Source organism: Hesperophylax consimilis, chromosome 15, assembly GCF_061612785.1.
Source record: "Hesperophylax consimilis isolate HC1 chromosome 15, BYU_Hcon_1.0, whole genome shotgun sequence".
Taxonomy (NCBI): domain Eukaryota; kingdom Metazoa; phylum Arthropoda; class Insecta; order Trichoptera; family Limnephilidae; genus Hesperophylax; species Hesperophylax consimilis.
Window position 1 is genome coordinate 13,353,818 of NC_142850.1, and position 18,879 is coordinate 13,372,696.

The 18,879-nt window shown below is 35.3% G+C and overlaps 1 protein-coding gene and 2 non-coding genes across 5 annotated transcripts; all 3 read left to right on the forward strand.

Annotated features, from left to right (window-relative positions):
• The first annotated feature begins 295 nt into the window (after positions 1–295).
• Positions 296–17,862, forward strand: LOC149417333 (uncharacterized). Of its 3 annotated transcripts, none has more exons than XM_089640221.1 (21): positions 296–655; positions 1,327–1,845; positions 2,105–2,245; positions 2,535–2,687; positions 2,887–3,108; positions 3,390–3,560; positions 3,890–4,020; positions 4,263–4,371; positions 4,727–4,913; positions 5,151–5,341; positions 5,583–5,720; positions 8,254–14,216; positions 14,405–14,461; positions 14,682–14,751; positions 14,963–15,065; positions 16,040–16,106; positions 16,595–16,655; positions 16,846–16,902; positions 17,157–17,224; positions 17,479–17,556; positions 17,757–17,862. In XM_089640221.1, the coding sequence occupies exons 1-12, from the start codon at positions 431–433 to the stop codon at positions 8,377–8,379; spliced, it is 2,313 nt and encodes a 770-aa protein (XP_089496347.1). In that variant the 5' UTR covers positions 296–430; the 3' UTR covers positions 8,380–14,216; positions 14,405–14,461; positions 14,682–14,751; positions 14,963–15,065; positions 16,040–16,106; positions 16,595–16,655; positions 16,846–16,902; positions 17,157–17,224; positions 17,479–17,556; positions 17,757–17,862. The 3 variants fall into 3 exon arrangements, with proteins under 3 accessions (XP_089496347.1, XP_089496349.1, XP_089496348.1); XM_089640223.1 differs by having other exon boundaries at positions 14,158–14,216; XM_089640222.1 differs by lacking the exon at positions 17,157–17,224.
• On the forward strand, positions 17,023–17,090 carry LOC149417334 (small nucleolar RNA snR61/Z1/Z11). Its single transcript, XR_016303331.1, has one exon. It is a non-coding gene; the product is annotated as a small nucleolar RNA snR61/Z1/Z11 (small nucleolar RNA).
• On the forward strand, positions 17,345–17,412 carry LOC149417335 (small nucleolar RNA snR61/Z1/Z11). Its single transcript, XR_016303330.1, has one exon. It is a non-coding gene; the product is annotated as a small nucleolar RNA snR61/Z1/Z11 (small nucleolar RNA).
• Positions 17,863–18,879: the final 1,017 nt, after the last annotated feature.

Consider the following 18,879-nt stretch of genomic DNA (forward strand, 5'->3'; position numbering starts at 1 on the left):
GTTAAAGTATTTCTAGTCGCAGGTAAAACATAAATAAATAAATAATATATGTTTGATACAAATTACCACGATTGACACAAAAAAAATTAATACGTCGTTTTCTCAAGACGAATGAGCTCTTTGTTTTCAACAGATGTATAATAAAATTTAACGTAAGAACTTTTATTTTTAGAGGTGCCTGTTCTGCAAATAACTAAACGTAACCCTGGCTACGTTCAAATTATATTTTAGTTCCATTTTATGCCACGGCACATATATAAAGCGTTTTTTTATCCATTTCCGCCCACTTCTCTGGACACACGCTTACCCGGCGTACGTGTGCAGTAATATTTCTTATTTGTCTCAATATAGTTGTAAAGTCGTTGTTACTAGAAGAGGGAACAGTCTTTCTTGTTTGTATTAATTGACATTTTATAACGTATAACCCATAATGTACGGAAATAATCGCGGAATGGGCATGGGAATGGGAGGACCGCCTCAGCCCCAGAGGCAAGGCGGCGGTGGTAATAGGCGAAACAACAGGGGCTTCAATAACAGGAACTCCAGATTCGATCAGCAAGGATTTCCCGGAGGCTTCCAGAACCAGCACCAGAACCAGAACAATAACCAAAACAGGAACTTTAACAACCAGGGGGCCCCCAAGAACGTCAAAGTGGTAAGCGCATTTCATTTTATCACATTTTTGATAGTTCAAAATGGCGGCCGGAGCGTCCATTTTCAAAGCGTCACTTCATTTTACGTTTCGTGTTTTGACTAACTCGCGTAAATATATATTGTCCGATTCTGAATAATATGCGTAATGCATAACTCCGTTCGCAAAATTAGTGCTATCCTACCTCGTGGGCATACTAATTACGATTTATCTTTTGTTCAACGCAGTGGGTATGTACCATGACCATTTATAGGTCACCGTTTAGATCAAATAATAGCAATAACTTAAGTTTTCAATCCCCGCCGGCCACGTGGCTTGTTGACACCGATTGTTCCCGGAGTGAACATCAAACCATTTGGTGACAATTATTCATAGATAGTAAAAACTTATAACTTATTTCGCCCCTATTTTACGCCACGCTTTGAAATCTTCAAAATAGATCTACAAAGTGCCAATATGTGGGGTAGATAAAATATAACCTGCTTCGAAGGAATCTTATGATACTCATTTGTGTTTAGGATTTTCAAATAATGTATGGCACAAAACGTTTCACACCAGTGAATATTTCTGTATTCTGGCGCTAGTTTCGAGGTTGATAACTTGAATTCTTTCGTCTAGCTTTAATTATATTAAACGCAACTCATCGATCCTAAAATATGTATTTTTTTTTACAGCAACAGGTCAAGCCTGAGCCTGTGGTTGCCGCTGTTGTCAACAAGCCCGAGCCAGTGAAGGAAGAGGTTGTTCAACCAGTCCAGGTTGTCAAACCCATTGTTGCCCCTGTTGTCCAACAGAAGGTTGTGACTCCTGCCAAACCCCTACCCCAAGTCACCACCCCCGTTCAGAGCAGGCCTGCATCGGCCCAATCTAACCCCCCTATTAACCAGGCCAAGCCCAACCAGTCTCAGGTTAATCAGAATAACCAAGCTCGTCCCGCTCAGCAGCAGCAACAACAACAGCAGCAGCAGCAGCAGCAGCAAAATGTGGCGCAAAACCAGAACAGACCCGCAGTTGCCCAAGCAGCCCCGGTCAACAACCAGCCAAAACCTAACAACCCCCCTCCCAATCAGAATTCCCAGAACAATCAGAACAATCAAAACAGGCCGCCTGCACAGCAGAATCAAAACAACCAGAACAATCAAAATAACCCGAATAATCAGATGCGCCCACCCGGACCACAGAATAACCAAAATGTAAGTTTATTTATTCAATGAAATATTTTTAAATAAAATTATTATGCGAGATATCTTTGAAATTTTGGTGTTGGAGAAACCTGACAAACTTGATTTTCTATTATTTGATGTGATATTTCAGAATGATGCTAGATGAAAGTAGTTTGAGCATTATGTATAGTGATGCCTATGATGCCAATTTAAATAAACTGATTTGTAAATTCACCAATAAAGGTTATTTAAAAATGAGATAAATTTACTAACGTTATAAACTTTTCAGGGCCCCAAGAATAACAACAGACAAAACAATGCTCCCAATAACCAGCAGACCAAGCCCAACCAGGCTGCCAACCAGAATACTCGTCCCGCTGGCCAGAATAATGCCAATATTCGCCCGCTTGTCCAACCTGGTCAACAAAATGTAAGTATCAAACACAACTTTCTAAAATTACATGTAATCTAACCCCCAAAAAATTGCGGAATTTTACATCTTTTTAAATGAGACAGTAAAATTGGAATTTGGGGAATATTGAAGTACCAATAGGAAACATGATTGTTTTGTGCAATTAATGTGTCGACATTCGGTAAACATTAATTCTTATTATACGCCTGATCATCATAAAAAAAAAACATCTTGTTCCACCGGGAAATGATATATATATTTTAAGGTTAAAATAGAAATATATTCTAAATAGTTTATTTTTGTTCAGAACCAGTTCCCGGGTCCAAATAGTAACTACAGTAGCAACTCCAGCATCAACAAGGCAGGCCAGGAGGGAGGTGGTGGGGGCTCCCAGCGTGGAGGCGTACGCGGCGGTCGCAGGCCCCTCCAGGGAGACAAGGGGATGCAAGGCAACCGAGACGTAAGTCACAATGCAATATGACCTCTTGCTGGACGCAGGTAGCTCAAGCCAGGGGCAGAGTGAACAAACCAACCAACCACCCTTGGGAATTATACTGACGTATGGTACAGCTGCTAATAATGGAATAGGAATAAAGCCATTGCAGTTTGGCTCGTGTATGTATACATAGAATTATATGTTAGTTTTGTATTTTCCACAGGAACATTTCATGAACACCAAGCTCAAGGAGCTGTCTGGCTCCATGGTTGATCTGCCCCCACTGGACCTGACTGAACAGAAGTTCTCTGGCAGGAACCGCCTCTACATCGGCAACCTGACCAACGATGTCACAGAGGAAGAGCTTCTGGAGACCTTTGGCCAGTTTGGTGAAACATCTGAGCTGTTTGTCAACAAGGAGAAGAACTTTGCATTCATCCGGATTGTAAGTTCAAATGAAACATTTTATTTTACTATTACATTAGATAGCGATTTGCCCCTATTTTACGCCACGCTTTGAATTCTACACGATAGATCTACAAAGTGCCAATATGTGGGGTAGATAAAATATAGCCTGCTTCGAAGGAATCTTATGATACTCATTTGTATTTAGGATTTTCAAATATGTAAGGCATAAAATATTTGATTATTTATACTTTGCTTTCATTGAATATTGTCCACTAGGATTATTTCTTGAAGTTACTAAAAATGTTGTTTATGTTTTAGGATTACAAAGCCAATGCAGAGAAGGCGAAACGTGAGGTAGATGGGAAGATGCGTCGGGGCCGCCCTCTGAGGGTGCGCTTTGCTCCGCACAATGCCGCCATCCGGGTTAAGAACCTAACCCCCTTCGTCACCAATGAGTTGCTCTACAAAGCCTTTGAAATCTTTGGAAAGGTATGTTATTTTTCCACTAGTAAATATAATGTTTGTTGTAGTCGGATCTCGTAGCCATTCTGCTTGTAGCTGCATTCAATCATGTAGTGTCTCCCTCCATAAGTAGTAGTCTGCTTCCCCTGATATTTGCCACACTTCACATTCTATTTATTGGAATGATGAGGTGCCAGTTCAGGGGTAAATTAAATATCAATCTAGGAACCTTTATTGTCTAATCCATGACATTCATTGGGTCGATGATATGTTGACAATCAAATGCCAATACTCTCACACGTTTTTGAGATCACTGCCTGAAATAAGTAATATGAATGTTGGATGAATTTGTGCAGGTGGAACGTGCCATTGTGAAGGTGGATGAGAGAGGGAAGTCGCTGGGAGAGGGAGTGGTTGAGTTCTTCCGCAAGGCCGCTGCCTTAGCTGCCACACGTCATTGCACAGAACGCTGCTTCTTCCTTACTGCGTAAGTTTATATATCATCCCATCCGTTGAACCCCAAAAAATTGCGGAATTTTACATCTTTTTAAATGAGACAGTAAAATTGGATTTTGGGGAATATTAAATTACCTACAGGAAGCATGGTTGCTTTATGCAATTCATGTGTCGAAGTGAGGTAAACATCTATGATTTAGTTAATTTATATCTATTTAGTTATGCGCAAGGGTATTAAATCGATTTTATATTGGTTTTAAATGATTTTTCCAGTTCCCTGCGTCCCGTTGTAGTGGAGGTGTTTGATGAAGTAGATGAGATGGACGGATATACTGAGAAAGCCATTCCCAGGAGGGGACCAGACTTCATTCGAGCCCGAGAGGTAAAATGAACAAACAATTATTTATTTGATATAATCCCCTGCTCTGTTGCACTATCCAAAGGAAATTTGGTTTGTGTATTTCAATTTTAAGGGGTAAGATTGACTTAGCTCTCTTTCAAGGATGCCACGGTGCTCATTTAAATATACGCCCGTAGCGATAAATCGATGAATTTACAAATTCTAGATATTCATGAAATAATATAGTCATTAGAGGGACATGAGCCCCTTACTTCCTTTTTTCTTTGAAAACTTCCTTATTTAAATTGCACATTGTTTTGTTACTTTTACGCTATCCCTAGAAAAAAATATATATCATGTATGTGCAACGAATAACTGTTGTTATGATGTTATTTAGATGGGTCCACGGTTTGCCGAGCCCAACAGCTTCGAGCACGAATACGGCACCAGGTGGAAGCAGCTGTATGAGTTGTACAAGCAGAAGGAGGAGGCCGTGAAGAGGGAACTGATTATGGAGGAGGACAAGCTTGAGGCTCAGATGGAGTTTGCCAAGTACGAGCATGAAACAGAGCTTCTGCGAGACCGTAAGTGCAACCTTCCATTTTACCATTATGAGAGGAACCCCAAAAAATTGCGGAATTTTACATCTTTTTAAATGAGACAGTAAAATTGGATTTTGGGGAATATTAAATTACCTACAGGAAGCATGGTTGTTTATACAATTTATGTGTCGAAGTGAGGTAAACAATCTATCAGCGCAAGTTAAATAAAATAAGTTAAGAGTGTTTGGGACAATATGTAAATAAAAATTATCTCTACAGAGCTGCGTCAGAGGGAGCAGGACCGCGAAAGGACTAAGCGCTCGTGGGAGATGGCGGAGAGGCAGGCCGATGAGCAGCGCGAGAAGGAACGCGAGTCAGTCATCCGACAGCAGGAGGAAATGTCCACTCGCATGCGTCTGCAGGAGGACGAGCTCATGCGCCGCCAGCAGGAGAATACACTCTTCATGAAGGTGAGCACTTCATCACCACCACAAGCACACTCACACACCCCTTACTATTCTCATTCTTTTCTGATGTTCGTACAGTCATAGAATTGCATTAAAGGGGAATATAAAGTTATCCTAAGGAAGCATCGTTGTTCTCATATAACTGATGTGTCGATATTTGGATAGACAAACAAACTCTCTCTCGCGAATATATGACATGATTCAAATAAAGTTTCCCTCGACTTAATGGTTATTTGTTTTCCAGGCCCAACAGTTGAACCGAATCCTGGACCAACAGGAGCAGGGCATGGGGGGTGGCGCCGTGGGTGGCCGAGGTGGCTATGACAATAGCCTAGTGGACAGCAAGAGGGGGGGAGGTTATGACATGGGGGGCTTGCAGATGGTGCGTACCTATATTTAATATTCTCACTCACTCCATTTCTCGTGATCCCCTCAGGCTCTTGCAAGCAAGTCTATTTATTATCCTTGACCTTGCTTATGTATTACTTTTACACTAAAATATATATCTGAGAGTTACTCTCAGAGCTAACATTCATAATTAGCAAGTCGAGAGGTTTTCCTAAATATAACCCGTTGAGAGGTTAATTTGTTTTGAAAAGACTGACTTGTATCATGATGGCAGGATTCCACACCGCCTGCAAGTTTTCACTTTATTATTAATTCTGTAGCAAGGGTTATATATATAAGATTAACCCCCCATATATAACATCTTTAAAAAAAAATGTTTTCAAACAATAATTTTCAACGTGAAGTATTTTCGGCTAATTAAAGTTTTCCTTGAAACCATTTTTTGTCACAATATTTCTTTTAGCACCTCGAATTTTTAATTTAATTATTGTGTAAGCATAAGGCTGGAAATAGTGGGACACGTACAATCAGTCGGTGACCACCAGTTACATGATGTCTTAGTGCTGTACTTTATTTATGTGTCTCCTGGGTACAGTTGTCTTCAATTAATTTATTCTTATTAATATCATATTTACACACGGAATTGAAATGATGCCTCCCACATTTTAACTTAGTCCCGCTTTGTATAAATTACTAGATATGTACCAAAGTGGAGGGCGGAGATGTACGTACCTCTGTACTAACCCACTTGTCAATTTTGTAAAACCGTGGACATGTACTCCCACTAGTTCACGCGAACCGCGCCGCACTGAATGCCCTCATACTCTATAGAAAGCGTATCAGTTATAGCGTTGCGCTGGTGAGCTGGACCGATTGCCCTAGTACGCAGCGTGTTGTAACTTGTGACCATCAACGTTTTACTACAACTCTTCACCTACACATTACTGTACGCACTATTTTCAGCCTAAGTACTGACAGTTCATAAAACATCTTGTAATATGCTGAAAGTGTTCTATATTTACATATTCTGGATATTACCGCTATCCACCGTGCATATCTTGAAGAATGGTATTGATTACTAACATATTTCATAAAATAATTTCTTGGCTCATCTGCGGGTAACTGCATAGGTACTTCATTTCGGGGCTGGGTTTAATAGACTACTTTTCAATTTCTTATAATAGATTATTTCCAAAGGAAAATCTCTGCTGTTTGACAGCAGTCATTTTTGTGATACAAAGAGCTCAAACTCTAGCTGAATGCCTAGTTCAACATGTAGTGTTGAATTATTTTATGACTGACCCAATTTTTTTGCAAGGTCAAGGCAACAAGGCCCTGGCTGTTACACCACACAAATGAAAAATACGTAAATTATCATTATCAAACGTTTCAAAAAATGGTTTCTTGGTTTAAAACATACTATTAAGTTTTACTCTATCAATTAATCTTATTAAACATTCTTTCCATGCTGAGACTGAAATGAGTTGTATTGCAATGTGGTTTCTCATTCCCATGGAATGAATATTACTGAATATCCAAAACTACAAAATAATCTGTGTAGTTGAAGCTGAATTGACTTCCTACAAATAATATATTACCGGTAGGGTTTCTAAAGCATTGATTAAATTAAATTGTGTTAGTTTTACGAACAACGACTGCAATTAATTCTGGATTACCAACATTTTTACCTCAGGATCTTCACTGACATTCATAAGTTCCGTTTTGCGCTACACAAATTAAAATTTGTATGGCTTTCTGCACTATACCAATTTAAATTGTAATATTTCATGGCTGCCTGTTGCTATTCTCACTGAAGTGTAAAAAAATCGTTTTAAAATAATTTCCGATGGCTGAGGCTGCCCCAGCTCTGTTATAAAATATTCTGCTTCTTAGTCATTGAATATTCTTAATACCTTATATTTGACCAGCTACAGCTTATTCTGTTCAAACATAGTTTTATTTGAGACTTTAATCTATCCATAATCATTGCATAAACTGTTATGACTATACCTGCGAGTCCATCTGATATCAAGAACCACTAATTAATTACATCTATAAAAAATGCTGTGTTTGAAGAATGTGTTGTACCCTCGTTTGGATTTATTGCATTGACATATGTTCCCCTGTTATTCTTCAGTGAATGTTGGCAACCATCTGCCCCGTCAGCTTTTATTACGTATACTTTCTGTTGCATCGGAACTATGAAGTATGCGCCTTTTCCTGTCCAAGAAAGAAACTATTATTAATAATTTGGTGTTTGGTATAGATCTAACCAACTCCAACTTCTATAACAGTTTCACTATTGGGCAAGAAGTTGCATCTCGGACTTTAATCAATATATCCCTGACAAGAAATTGTTACAGATAAGCTTTTTCTGAAAGTTTTCTTAATGATTCCTGGAATGGAATAGAAGCGACTAAAAAAGACGGACTAATCCGGATACGTTGAAATATCTCCCATCGCATTGCAATATGGCGTCTAGGTCAACAGTCATGGACAGGGTGAATGTGCGAATTGTCTCATTTTGGGGTTATTGTAAAGTATTGTTGTGAACCCATCAAATATAGGATTCAGCGTACGGCTTGGATAACTACGACTCCATGGGCGGTGGTGGCCGCATGGGGTATGAAGATGGACCGGGTCGCTGGGACGCGAGGCAAGAAGACTTCCCCAACAAGAGGCGGCGTTACTAAACAAACAACTAATCGACACCTGCGTTGCGTCGTGACAGTCAACTGTCTCTGTCTTTAACTTCCTCACGTTTTATTTAATCAACAGTGGGATATTTTTCCCCCCGCTTACCATATTATCGGAAGTTGACATATCTAGTTTATTTTTTTTTTATCTGGCTTTAAGTTATATTTCATCCTTTGGATATTATGATTTTCTTGAGCACTAGGAAGAATTAACACCCATTATGACATTTGAAATAGGCAGGTTACGATAGTTTTGACCGCAATTGTAATTTTAGGATAGTTAAGGTCGTCGATAATACATTTTATTGTCTCGCAAAAATAGTTAAATAATGAGGTTAATATTATTATTTATCAGGCAAAAGAGAAAAGATACTGAAATTAGTAGAATTAATATATTATATTAAAACCCAAGAGGTTCATTGTGACTGGGAGTGATGAATGTGATTTCTACTCTGGAATCTCGAGCCACTGAATATTCCACTTACATTAGTTCTTTAAATGTGTGCGTGTGCCGGTGCCGATTCAATTCTGACTGCAATATATCTTTTATAATAGTTTTTATTATCTTCCTGTTTAAAATAGATATTTTGTTTTTATTCGGTCATGGATGAAAGGATTTGTAATTTTTTTTGCTGATAAAATAGCTTAGGATATCTTAAGTATTTGTGGTTCTCTTTTTAATCCACCTAATAATAGTAACAATTATTGTATGTTTATAAACATAATACACAAATTAATTTATACGTATTCCAATCTTTTATTTTCATATTATTTTTATTATGCGTCAAGATTGGTTTAAGTGACGCTGCCCACTCACTACCAGTACTAACGTTATTAAATATGCAAGCAATTAATTTTCCCAACTTCAGTATTTTATTGCAAAAAAATTGTATTCTAATTTTTTTTTTGATACGTTTTTAAATGCCTTTTTGGAAGTTGTTTGGAACTCCAGAATTCATTCTGAAAAAAAAAGATCTCATGCAACCTGTGACTTTTCAGTTCACATTTGGGGAAGAAAAAAAAGGTAATAAAACTAAGAAAAGACTCCATGTAGGTCAAGGTAGTGGATTTCTGTTGGGAGAATATATTTTTTTATGAACTATTTGAATTATTTCTAAAATGGGGTTTAACTTGATAATTTTGGGTTTGTGGGTTGTCCCTTTATTTTTTGTTGATATCCTTAAAAAATAAATATATATTAAAGCCATCTGTCAAAATTAAAACCACAAATCAAGAAGAACCACACTAATGTTCTATTTTTTATGGTGGACCATACTTATCAATACCAACTGGATCTTGGGTGTCTACTTTTGTTGATGTCCTTCAAAGTATGTACATTGATGCCACCTGCCAACATTATTAACAAGTACAAATCAAGAACCACACTAATGTTTTGTTGTGTTTATGGTGGAGTATACTTCCTATCAATATGAACCGGATCTTCTGCGGTTAGTGCATTTATGCGCGCAACAGACCTTCATTCCTTATCCTTCAATGTTTATTTTCTCCCACTACTGGAATGACATCTTAAATAATCAATTGTTAAATGTAACTGTGACTTGACAAATTATTAATTTATTCTTTAAAATCTTTTTTTTATTTTTTTTTTTATCCATGACTGACATTCCCAACTATGAAACTTCAGACTTTCAAATGAAAAATGACAATTTCTTTAAAATCAAATAATTCACCCCTCCTTATCATATGGCTATTTTGTTACTGTTTTTGATTTTCAGGTTAATGGAAGGTCCTGATAACCTTACATACGGAAAATAAATTAATCATGATCTTATGTGTTGCTAATGATTTAATATTATTCAACATACATTAGTTTCATTAGTTCTCACATTGAACTCGCTATAAGCTGATTGTCAGACATACTGATTTAACTCTTAGACTAAGACCAACTGCAATGTGCAATTCTGGTGCACTACAATCTGAATTAAAATTTCGTTTTTTCAGTAAAGTTATCTTATTTGTAGTGTCTTAAAATTTCAATCATCACTGTCTTAGATGGGAATATTATTTTGTAAGCCGTTCGTTATCTTGCCATGATAATAAATGTATTGAATTAATATTATAACTTGTATCTTTCTAAAAACTTGCTAAGCATCGTGAAGATTTATAAAAAAAAAAATTCTAGCCGGAGTTCTAGAACACAATTAGAATAAACTCAGTAATCCGCTCCTCAATTATCTGACTACTACTAAATTATGCTGTTATTTTTATTGTTGGTTCATATGGCAATCTACCTTAAGTGTGATCATGACACATTCACTTTAAACCAAAATATGATAATTTACTTAGCTATATTTTTTAAAATTTCTTTAAACTTGGAGAAATTTTTTTTACAGGATACCTGTTTTAATGTTTAGCATATTATCTATGCACGCATGCACACGATAATCCGCCGCTTTCACTTATTGGACACTTGCCTGGTTTTTGGCATTGCGGATTAGTGATACTGTAATTATTATTGTCCCTAAATACTAGAAGGCAAATTCATCAACAAGATGTTGTGTTTATTTTTTTGCCTAGTTATTTATTACTTGCTGCTTTGGGTGACTCGTCAATCTTGTCTTCTCCCAATAAAATCCATTGATTTTAGACTAAAATCTAACAATTTATTATTATGTATTTCAATTTCATCTTCTTGAATAATGAATATAAAAATAGCTGCCCCATTGTATTTTAAATATGATTTTTCTTTCAGGATATTTAACAAACTTTACTAAGCAATATTTGAAATGTGGTCTTCGACCATTGTTTCTAATTAATACATTTAATGATATTGAGATGCACTCAATCTTTTATGAATGTATCGAGAGCTAATTTAAACTGAAAATATAAGTGGGGGATGGGGAACATTGAAATGAAAGTGATTTGCTACTCATAGATTGAATTCACAGTGCATTAAGCATGGTTGATTTCGCTGAAGAAGAGTAATTATTTCACTGATGACGTGGCGGACAATATTGCATGAAACTGCATACATATCTAATTTATTTTATCTTTCTACAATGTTCTCCGGATTCTATGACTATGATTGTCATTTTGGGTTGCGACGTACCATTATTTTCTGGATAACTGCATAATATTTTAATGTTGATATTTTGGGCACACAAAATGTATGTGGTCCATTATTTTTCAATATTGTAAATAGTACAACAAAAAAATATATAATTTTCCCGATAATCACTTGTGATCAGAATGTATGGATATAGGTGATAAAAAATAATGATCGAATCGTCGTCTACATAATAATTCTACTGGAATAAAATAATGCCATTTGAAAAAGTGTATAAGGCCCAGATGTTTCACAGGATTTAATAAATTCATTAACTTATGTTATCATTTCAGTTATGTGAAACAACTCACCAATAATCGGAACTTGAATAGAGAAAACCTTTACAGAACTTGAAAACTATCTTTGAAATTTGATGAATTGTTCAAATTTTGTGAAACATCCCATCCTAAGACTTAATATCTCAAGTAAAATTATCTAAATGCTGACAAATACGGATATGTGGGTTAGGATGGGTTGTTTCACAGAATTTGAGCAGTTCAACAAATATCAATGTTAATTTTAGAGTACTGTGAAAGTCCTTTTCAAATTTTGTTATTATAATTATGGGTCAGTTGCTTCTCAGAACTTTGAAAAAAATTAACTTTGAAGTTATATAAATTCTGCAAAACAACCCATCCCAAGTGTATGTATGTTGAATGAATTATGTAATGAGTGAATCCTTTGGGTTTGGTAATATTGTGTGTTCAAGAGAACTTAATGATTTATTATTAAGGACGGCTTGTTTCAGAGAATTAACATTCATCAAATTTCTACCTTAATTTTCGGGTTCTGTGAAAGTCTTATTCAAGTTCTGTTATTATATCATTATTAGTTAACTAGTTGCTTGACAAAACTGAAATAAAAACCGATCCTGAAAAAATCTTCCACAGAACTTAAAAATTAATGTTGAAATTTAAAGAATTGTTCAAATTCTCCGAAACAACCAGTCTTAAAATACCCGCAGAACTTCATAATAAGATTCATAAATTTGATTTGATGTAAATAATTTTTTTTTATTCTAAAATAGCTGCACGAATCCAGCTTTTATTTTTGATTTGATGGGTAAATTTAAAATATGGGTATCCCAATGTAGCATCAAAGAGTAAATACAATAGAAAGGCTTGATGATTGAAACAGATGAAAAAATGGAATAAAAGACTTTTGCAAACTAAATTTTGGGTCAAGAGTTTCTACCCTTTCTACTGAAGCATCGGTCAAGCTGTTAACTCCGGCTCATGGTAGTCCAGTCACTACACGTGCGGCCCCAACAGTGTGCTTATTGCCCAAGTATAGTTGCCAGTGTTACTGATATGTTAACACACCGACTCTTGGAAGTTACGGTGTCTTCATTAATTTAGCATCTGCCCTGTGATACAGTAGGTGAGTGAAATATAATTTGTTTTGATCGTAAGCCATTGTTATATTATACTTTTAGTAGAAAGTTATGTATTATACTTAAGTATTGTTTTTGGCAAACCAATGTATGCGAAAATCTTTTTTTTAATTCGTGGTTTACAACAACCAAACAAGAAATTTATAGAGCATTATAAATAGTGGACAGCATCCCCAAGATGACATGGGCCATGAGGGATTTATTTTTCTCAGCCTCCTGTGGTGCTAATGTTAAGAATAAATGGAACATCTGTTTGAAACCGTTCGTTTGCTTCAAAGCAGCCTTGTTGTTACTGCTGTACACAACTTGTTTGTGTTTTTTTCATTTTTTATAAAAGTAAAAGTCTTATTGCCAGTCATACCTTTTCCGCATTTCCAGATCTGGAGAGTGTTAGTTCTATATCTTGACTCATATTTGACATTGTATGATATTTTTATTGAGTCAATTCGACTGCATTTGATCAATCAAGCAAGATGAAAGTTACCTTAAATATTTGACCCTGCAGTTTTCCATATGTATACATTTTTAAGACGATTAAAAAACGTTTTCCCAGCAAATTTCATCTGGTGTAGTTTTCTTCTATTGAACTTATTAAATATAAATTTATTGCCCCTCTTTACCCGCCTCGTCAAAATGTTATGAACGCTCATGTTATTTATGGTTGTCGAAAATGATCAGAAACTCTTAATTGTTTTCTCAAATCACGGATAGTATATCCAGGATCAGAAACTCTTAATTGTTTTCGCAAATCACACGGATAGTATATCCAGATAATGACCGTAACCAAGGAGTTGTTAAAAAAAAAAAACATAGAAATTACAATTGAAATAAGATTGTCCTGATTATCCTAATAATATAGCATTATTGACCCCGCTTTAAGTATCTTAAAACACAAAAGTGACTATGAGTTGTTAACTTAACAGATCTAGTCTCTTCTAAGTTTGTTTCAATGACCACAGAAAAAGTGAATGAATGTCAGCATCTCGTGATTTTCATCTAACCACGATCGACTTGTATCTATCTGAATAATATTGTGTTTTGGTTGGTGAAACAACTATATTAATTAATACATATCTGGAAAAATAATATATTTCTTACAAATTACCCTTTTCCTTAAAATTATTTTTGAAATAGTTTTCATGTAAACCCAACCGTTTCGACTAGTTCCGTCAATCATGCAATGACATGTCTTCTTTAGACTATCATTTATCACCATCAAATTAATATTTTACTAAGTGCTACACAATTTTGTCAATTTCAGAAAATTAAGTAAATTGAATTTAAAAAAATCTTCATTAATATTTTTGTTTTACAGATGTGCTCTATTAGATGTCAGTAATAAGATGACCATACAATTTGAACCATTTTTATTGGGTAAGTTTCTTAAAATACTTACAATAATATTAAAAATATTTGTAATTAATCGGCTGTTGCCACTGATTTACGATTTGTTGTTTTTATCAAATTGTTTTCTTTTCCCATCGTATTTATGATACAATCTGAGCCCAGTAGAATACAGTTCTGTAGAAATGTTCTAAGAATAATTATTTTTTTATTTTCAGAAAATTTAGGAGACTCACCATTGCTCCCTAAAACCACAACTGGATTCAGACTTGGTGGTAAGTTAAATTCTAGTTATGATTTCTCATTATAATCTAGTAGACAAATAAAATGTGTTAGTGCATTTTAAATGATGATATTCAATATTTTAAATAATGTCTTCTTTTCCCGTCATATAAATGATGCTGATGAACACAATCTGAAGCAAATAAACCCAGTTGTGCAAACGGTGAAATATTTCCAATTCACTATTTAATTCAACCTTTTTTGTTTTTTTAGGATCGTCTCTAAAATGGGATTCAGGTACATCCACACTGAATGAAGAAAACAAGACTTTCTTATTTCTGAGGTAAGAAATTAAAGTTATCCTTTTATTGTACTCTATATTATTCTGAAACTATTCCTTACATGATGAGAAATGAAACATTTACTTGCCGACTTTTGTGCTGACGACAATTCTTTCATACCCACAGCGCTCTGATGATCACAATAGTCTAGTCTAGAGGTTGATCCTTGAACCAAAATGAATTGAAAACTGATGAATGAATTTTTTTTAACAGATACGACGGAGCTGAGAATTGTCTAATTGCCAATTCATCACTTCCACACAGATGCTACCTCTGACATAAAAAAAAACTAGTCCAGTTTATGGGAAACAACAAGGTAATTTTACCTATATGTATGAAAATGCTAGGCTTCATTCTTCGAAATTCCAGAGGTTTCAAGAATATTTCAACATTAAAAATTTTGTATACATCCCTGGTTCGTAGTCAAGTCGAATATAACTCCTCGATCTGGTCCCCCCACTACAAATTACATTCAGATTCAATCGAAAAAATTCAACATAAATTCCTAAGACACATTAATTTTAAACTCGGTATTCCCATTGAAAATATTAATTATAATTACTTGATGAAAAATCTAAATTTATTAAAACTCTCAGATCGAAGAATTATATCCGACTTAATATTTATGTTCAAAATTGTAAATGGTAGTATAGACAGTCCTGATTTAATTAACCTCATTGAATTTCATATACCCACGAGAGCTACTCGTTCTAAAATTTTGTTTAAATGCAACAATATCAGGACTGAGTATTCCAAACACTCGCTTGTACCTAGGTTGAATGAAGTTAGTAATAGATACGCAGATGTGGCAGATCTATTTAACTGCACGCAAGGTAGGTACAAGAGGGCTATGCTATCAAATCTTTTCAATCAATATTAATTAAATCTAATTCTACCTTATTTGCACTATAGAAACTTATGTACTTGTATCTCTTGTTTACTTACTCTCTAATGTCATTTCACATTCAAATGCCACATATATTTGTAATTCTTTTTTCAAAATATTTCTACGATTTTAACTGTGACATGTTATCATTGTTTATGGTATATTTATACCGTTTATATTAAATAAATAAATTGTAAAAATCTTTCACAATAATCTCAATAATACTTTCTACTGCTAAAAACTGGTACAACTGTACATGATGAGAAATGAAACATTTACTGGCCGACTTTTGTGCTGACGACAATTCTTTCATACCCACAGCGCTCTGATGCAACCGACTCTCCTCCAACTTCATTTATTTGATATGAATAATTCCCTACTTAACATAAAATTCTCTGTTGCAGGTATGAAGCGGCACACTCACACAGAGATGGTGGTGCAGATCTAACTGGTGGATGATAATAAGTTAATGTAAGTTGAGACTTGTATTTACGGCCTTCATTAGGTGTATTTGCTGAAGGCAATGCATTAACGAGTATGTACAGCCGTACGCAGTGGCGCAGACTCGCATCCGCTCAGTTGTGACTGCGGTACGGTTTCAGCAGGACAGTATTGCAACAGGCAATATTTTGTACACTACGCCTGCTTTAAATTCTCACAGATGACCAGCGCCCATGCAGGTACAAACTGAACGTGGTCTCACATTACATGCTGGTCAGCGATTTCTGCCTTGTCTGTCGAATGACATTCCTGCTCTGTACTGATCTCATCCTTGCCCTGATAATATTTTTTTTTGGACTTGTAAATCTCGTTTTTATGATGAAAATAATTACCGTTTGATAAAAATGATACAAATTCATGGCTGTAATTTTAAATTGATCCAGTCTTTAAGAAAATACTTACCGCGTTTGGGGTTAAAATTTTTTCTTTTATTAATAATTCTTTTCATTCTTTTGCAGATCATCAGGAAGATGACCCTACATGTTTTGGACAGTAAACTTCCCTACCATGAATTCTAAGGTACATATATTTCTGAAACTATTTTCAAAATTTTATTTTGCCTTTCTATGATGATAATAATTACCGTTTGATCTCCATGATACAATAGCATGGCTGCTTTATTTACTGAGTGCTATTTTCTAATAGTAATTTTTATTATTTTATGTAGTCATTACTCTAAAACTTATTCATTAATTTCGTTTATTTACAGAAAACTGCCAAAAATTGAATCTTAAGGGGCCTGAGAAACAACACGAAATGAACAATTGTGAGTATTTTAGTTCCTCTTTAATCTTTCCACCCCAAGACTGATTAAATTCTCTCGTTTAATGATATTTTTTTTGTAAAAATCACTGCAAGGGCTGTTTTTTATTATAATAAGACCCATTTTTCATGATGATCAACCAGTTCTGCTTCTGAGTAGTGTTGAAGATACCCATACCAAATTGCTGATTGTGCTAACTTCCACTTTTACATTCCATTGATGTTGACTTTTTTTTAATAAAAAGTTTTATTTCTCAGATTTTTTCAATGTGTGCCTGGACTAAGCACCTACCCTCCAGTCTGACCCCTGGAAATATTTTAGAAAGGTGAGAAATTTCATCAATTAAATATAAAAAATAAAAATTGACATGTATCAGTTTCTCCATGCAATTAATTACTATTTTTTTTTTGTGAATCCATATATATTTTATCCACTAAATATTTTTTTTCCATGATGATCAACCAGTTCTGCTTCTGAGTAGTGTTGAAGATACCCATACCAAATTTCTGAGGTTTCAAACCTCCACCATAATATTCTACTTATGGTCTTTCCTTTCTAATAATCATTAATTTTTCTCAGATACTTAAGCTGGTGGCAGAAGTGACATTTCATGACGATATGGGAATAACACTGGATATGCATAGAAAGTGGCCATAGGTAGTACATTTTATCACCTAATCTGCATTTATTCATTTGCAATATTTCACTTCAATTAATTTCCTGTGATGATAATAATTACCGTTTGATCTCCATGATACAATAGCATGGCTGCTTTATTTACTGAATTTATTTTAGAATTATCTCATGATGTAGGTTTTGCATAGGATCTGTTGAACTGATTTTGTTTTTCGTTCCAGATCCTGCTGTGGTGGTTTTCCTGCAATTCCATGAATTTCTACAAACCATATATAACTGATCTTGACAATGTATGAAATTGATTAATAAAATAAGCCATTATTCTAACTTATTGATTTGTTATTTCATAAGAACCCTCCTCAATTGCCATGTCGAAAACACAAGCCTGAAGTTTTTTCTCATCCATACATATCTGATTCTAACTACAAAGCTGAGTTCGACTCTGGGAGTTATTGTAAACTATTCTCTACTCGACAGTTGCCTGCATTAATATCCATTATGGTATAAAATTATGTATGCATAGCTCGTGTGACGCAATGTGACAATAAGCTTATTTTGAAATAGCCTCTGCAACCAAAGTTACTAACATTAGTACTGAGCGAGTGACGATTTGGTGAATCCTGTTACTATTTTCATTAAACTAATGAAGGGGACTGTAAATTTTCTGGTTAAAGGAATTGGAGGAATTAAACGACTATAAATACTAATACTTTGAGTGGCAGAAAAGCTTTTCAGTAATGAGACTGAAATTAATAATGTGTTGCCTGTGGTAGGCTTGGCATAGTCAAATGCGTGAGTATCTGTCTTGTCAAGAGTAAATATCAAGACAGCGACTATAACCTAGAGAAAAAAGCAAGTTTGTGGCGGTCTATCCTCTCAGCCTACCCCTGTGGAGAAACGGCGTGATGGTTAATATAATCTGTTCTCCTCCTTGATTGAATCCGGGCCTCTTTGACCCGCAATAATAAATCCCTTCTTACAGATATTATAGTCTACACCAGAGGTTCCCAAACTTTTTTGCACCGTAGACCACTTGCCAAATATTGAATATTGAATTTTCCTAAAACTATTAACGTCCCACGTGATAATAATTTATCTTTTTCGTAAGAAGATTCCCTTCCCTTGCCTGCCCTACAACCGGGTGGCGGTATAATTCCTTTGTCTTTAAATTATGCAGACTTGTGAGGTATTACACCAAATGAAAATGGAGCAGGATAAGCAACGGGAATTTCTTTCTGTAGCTGGCCCTACAGAACTGCCCCTTAAGTTCTTTGTTAGCGCTTATTCCGATCAGTTCTTCTTGTTATATGATATCCGATTCTTCAACATTCCACTTCCACAGTC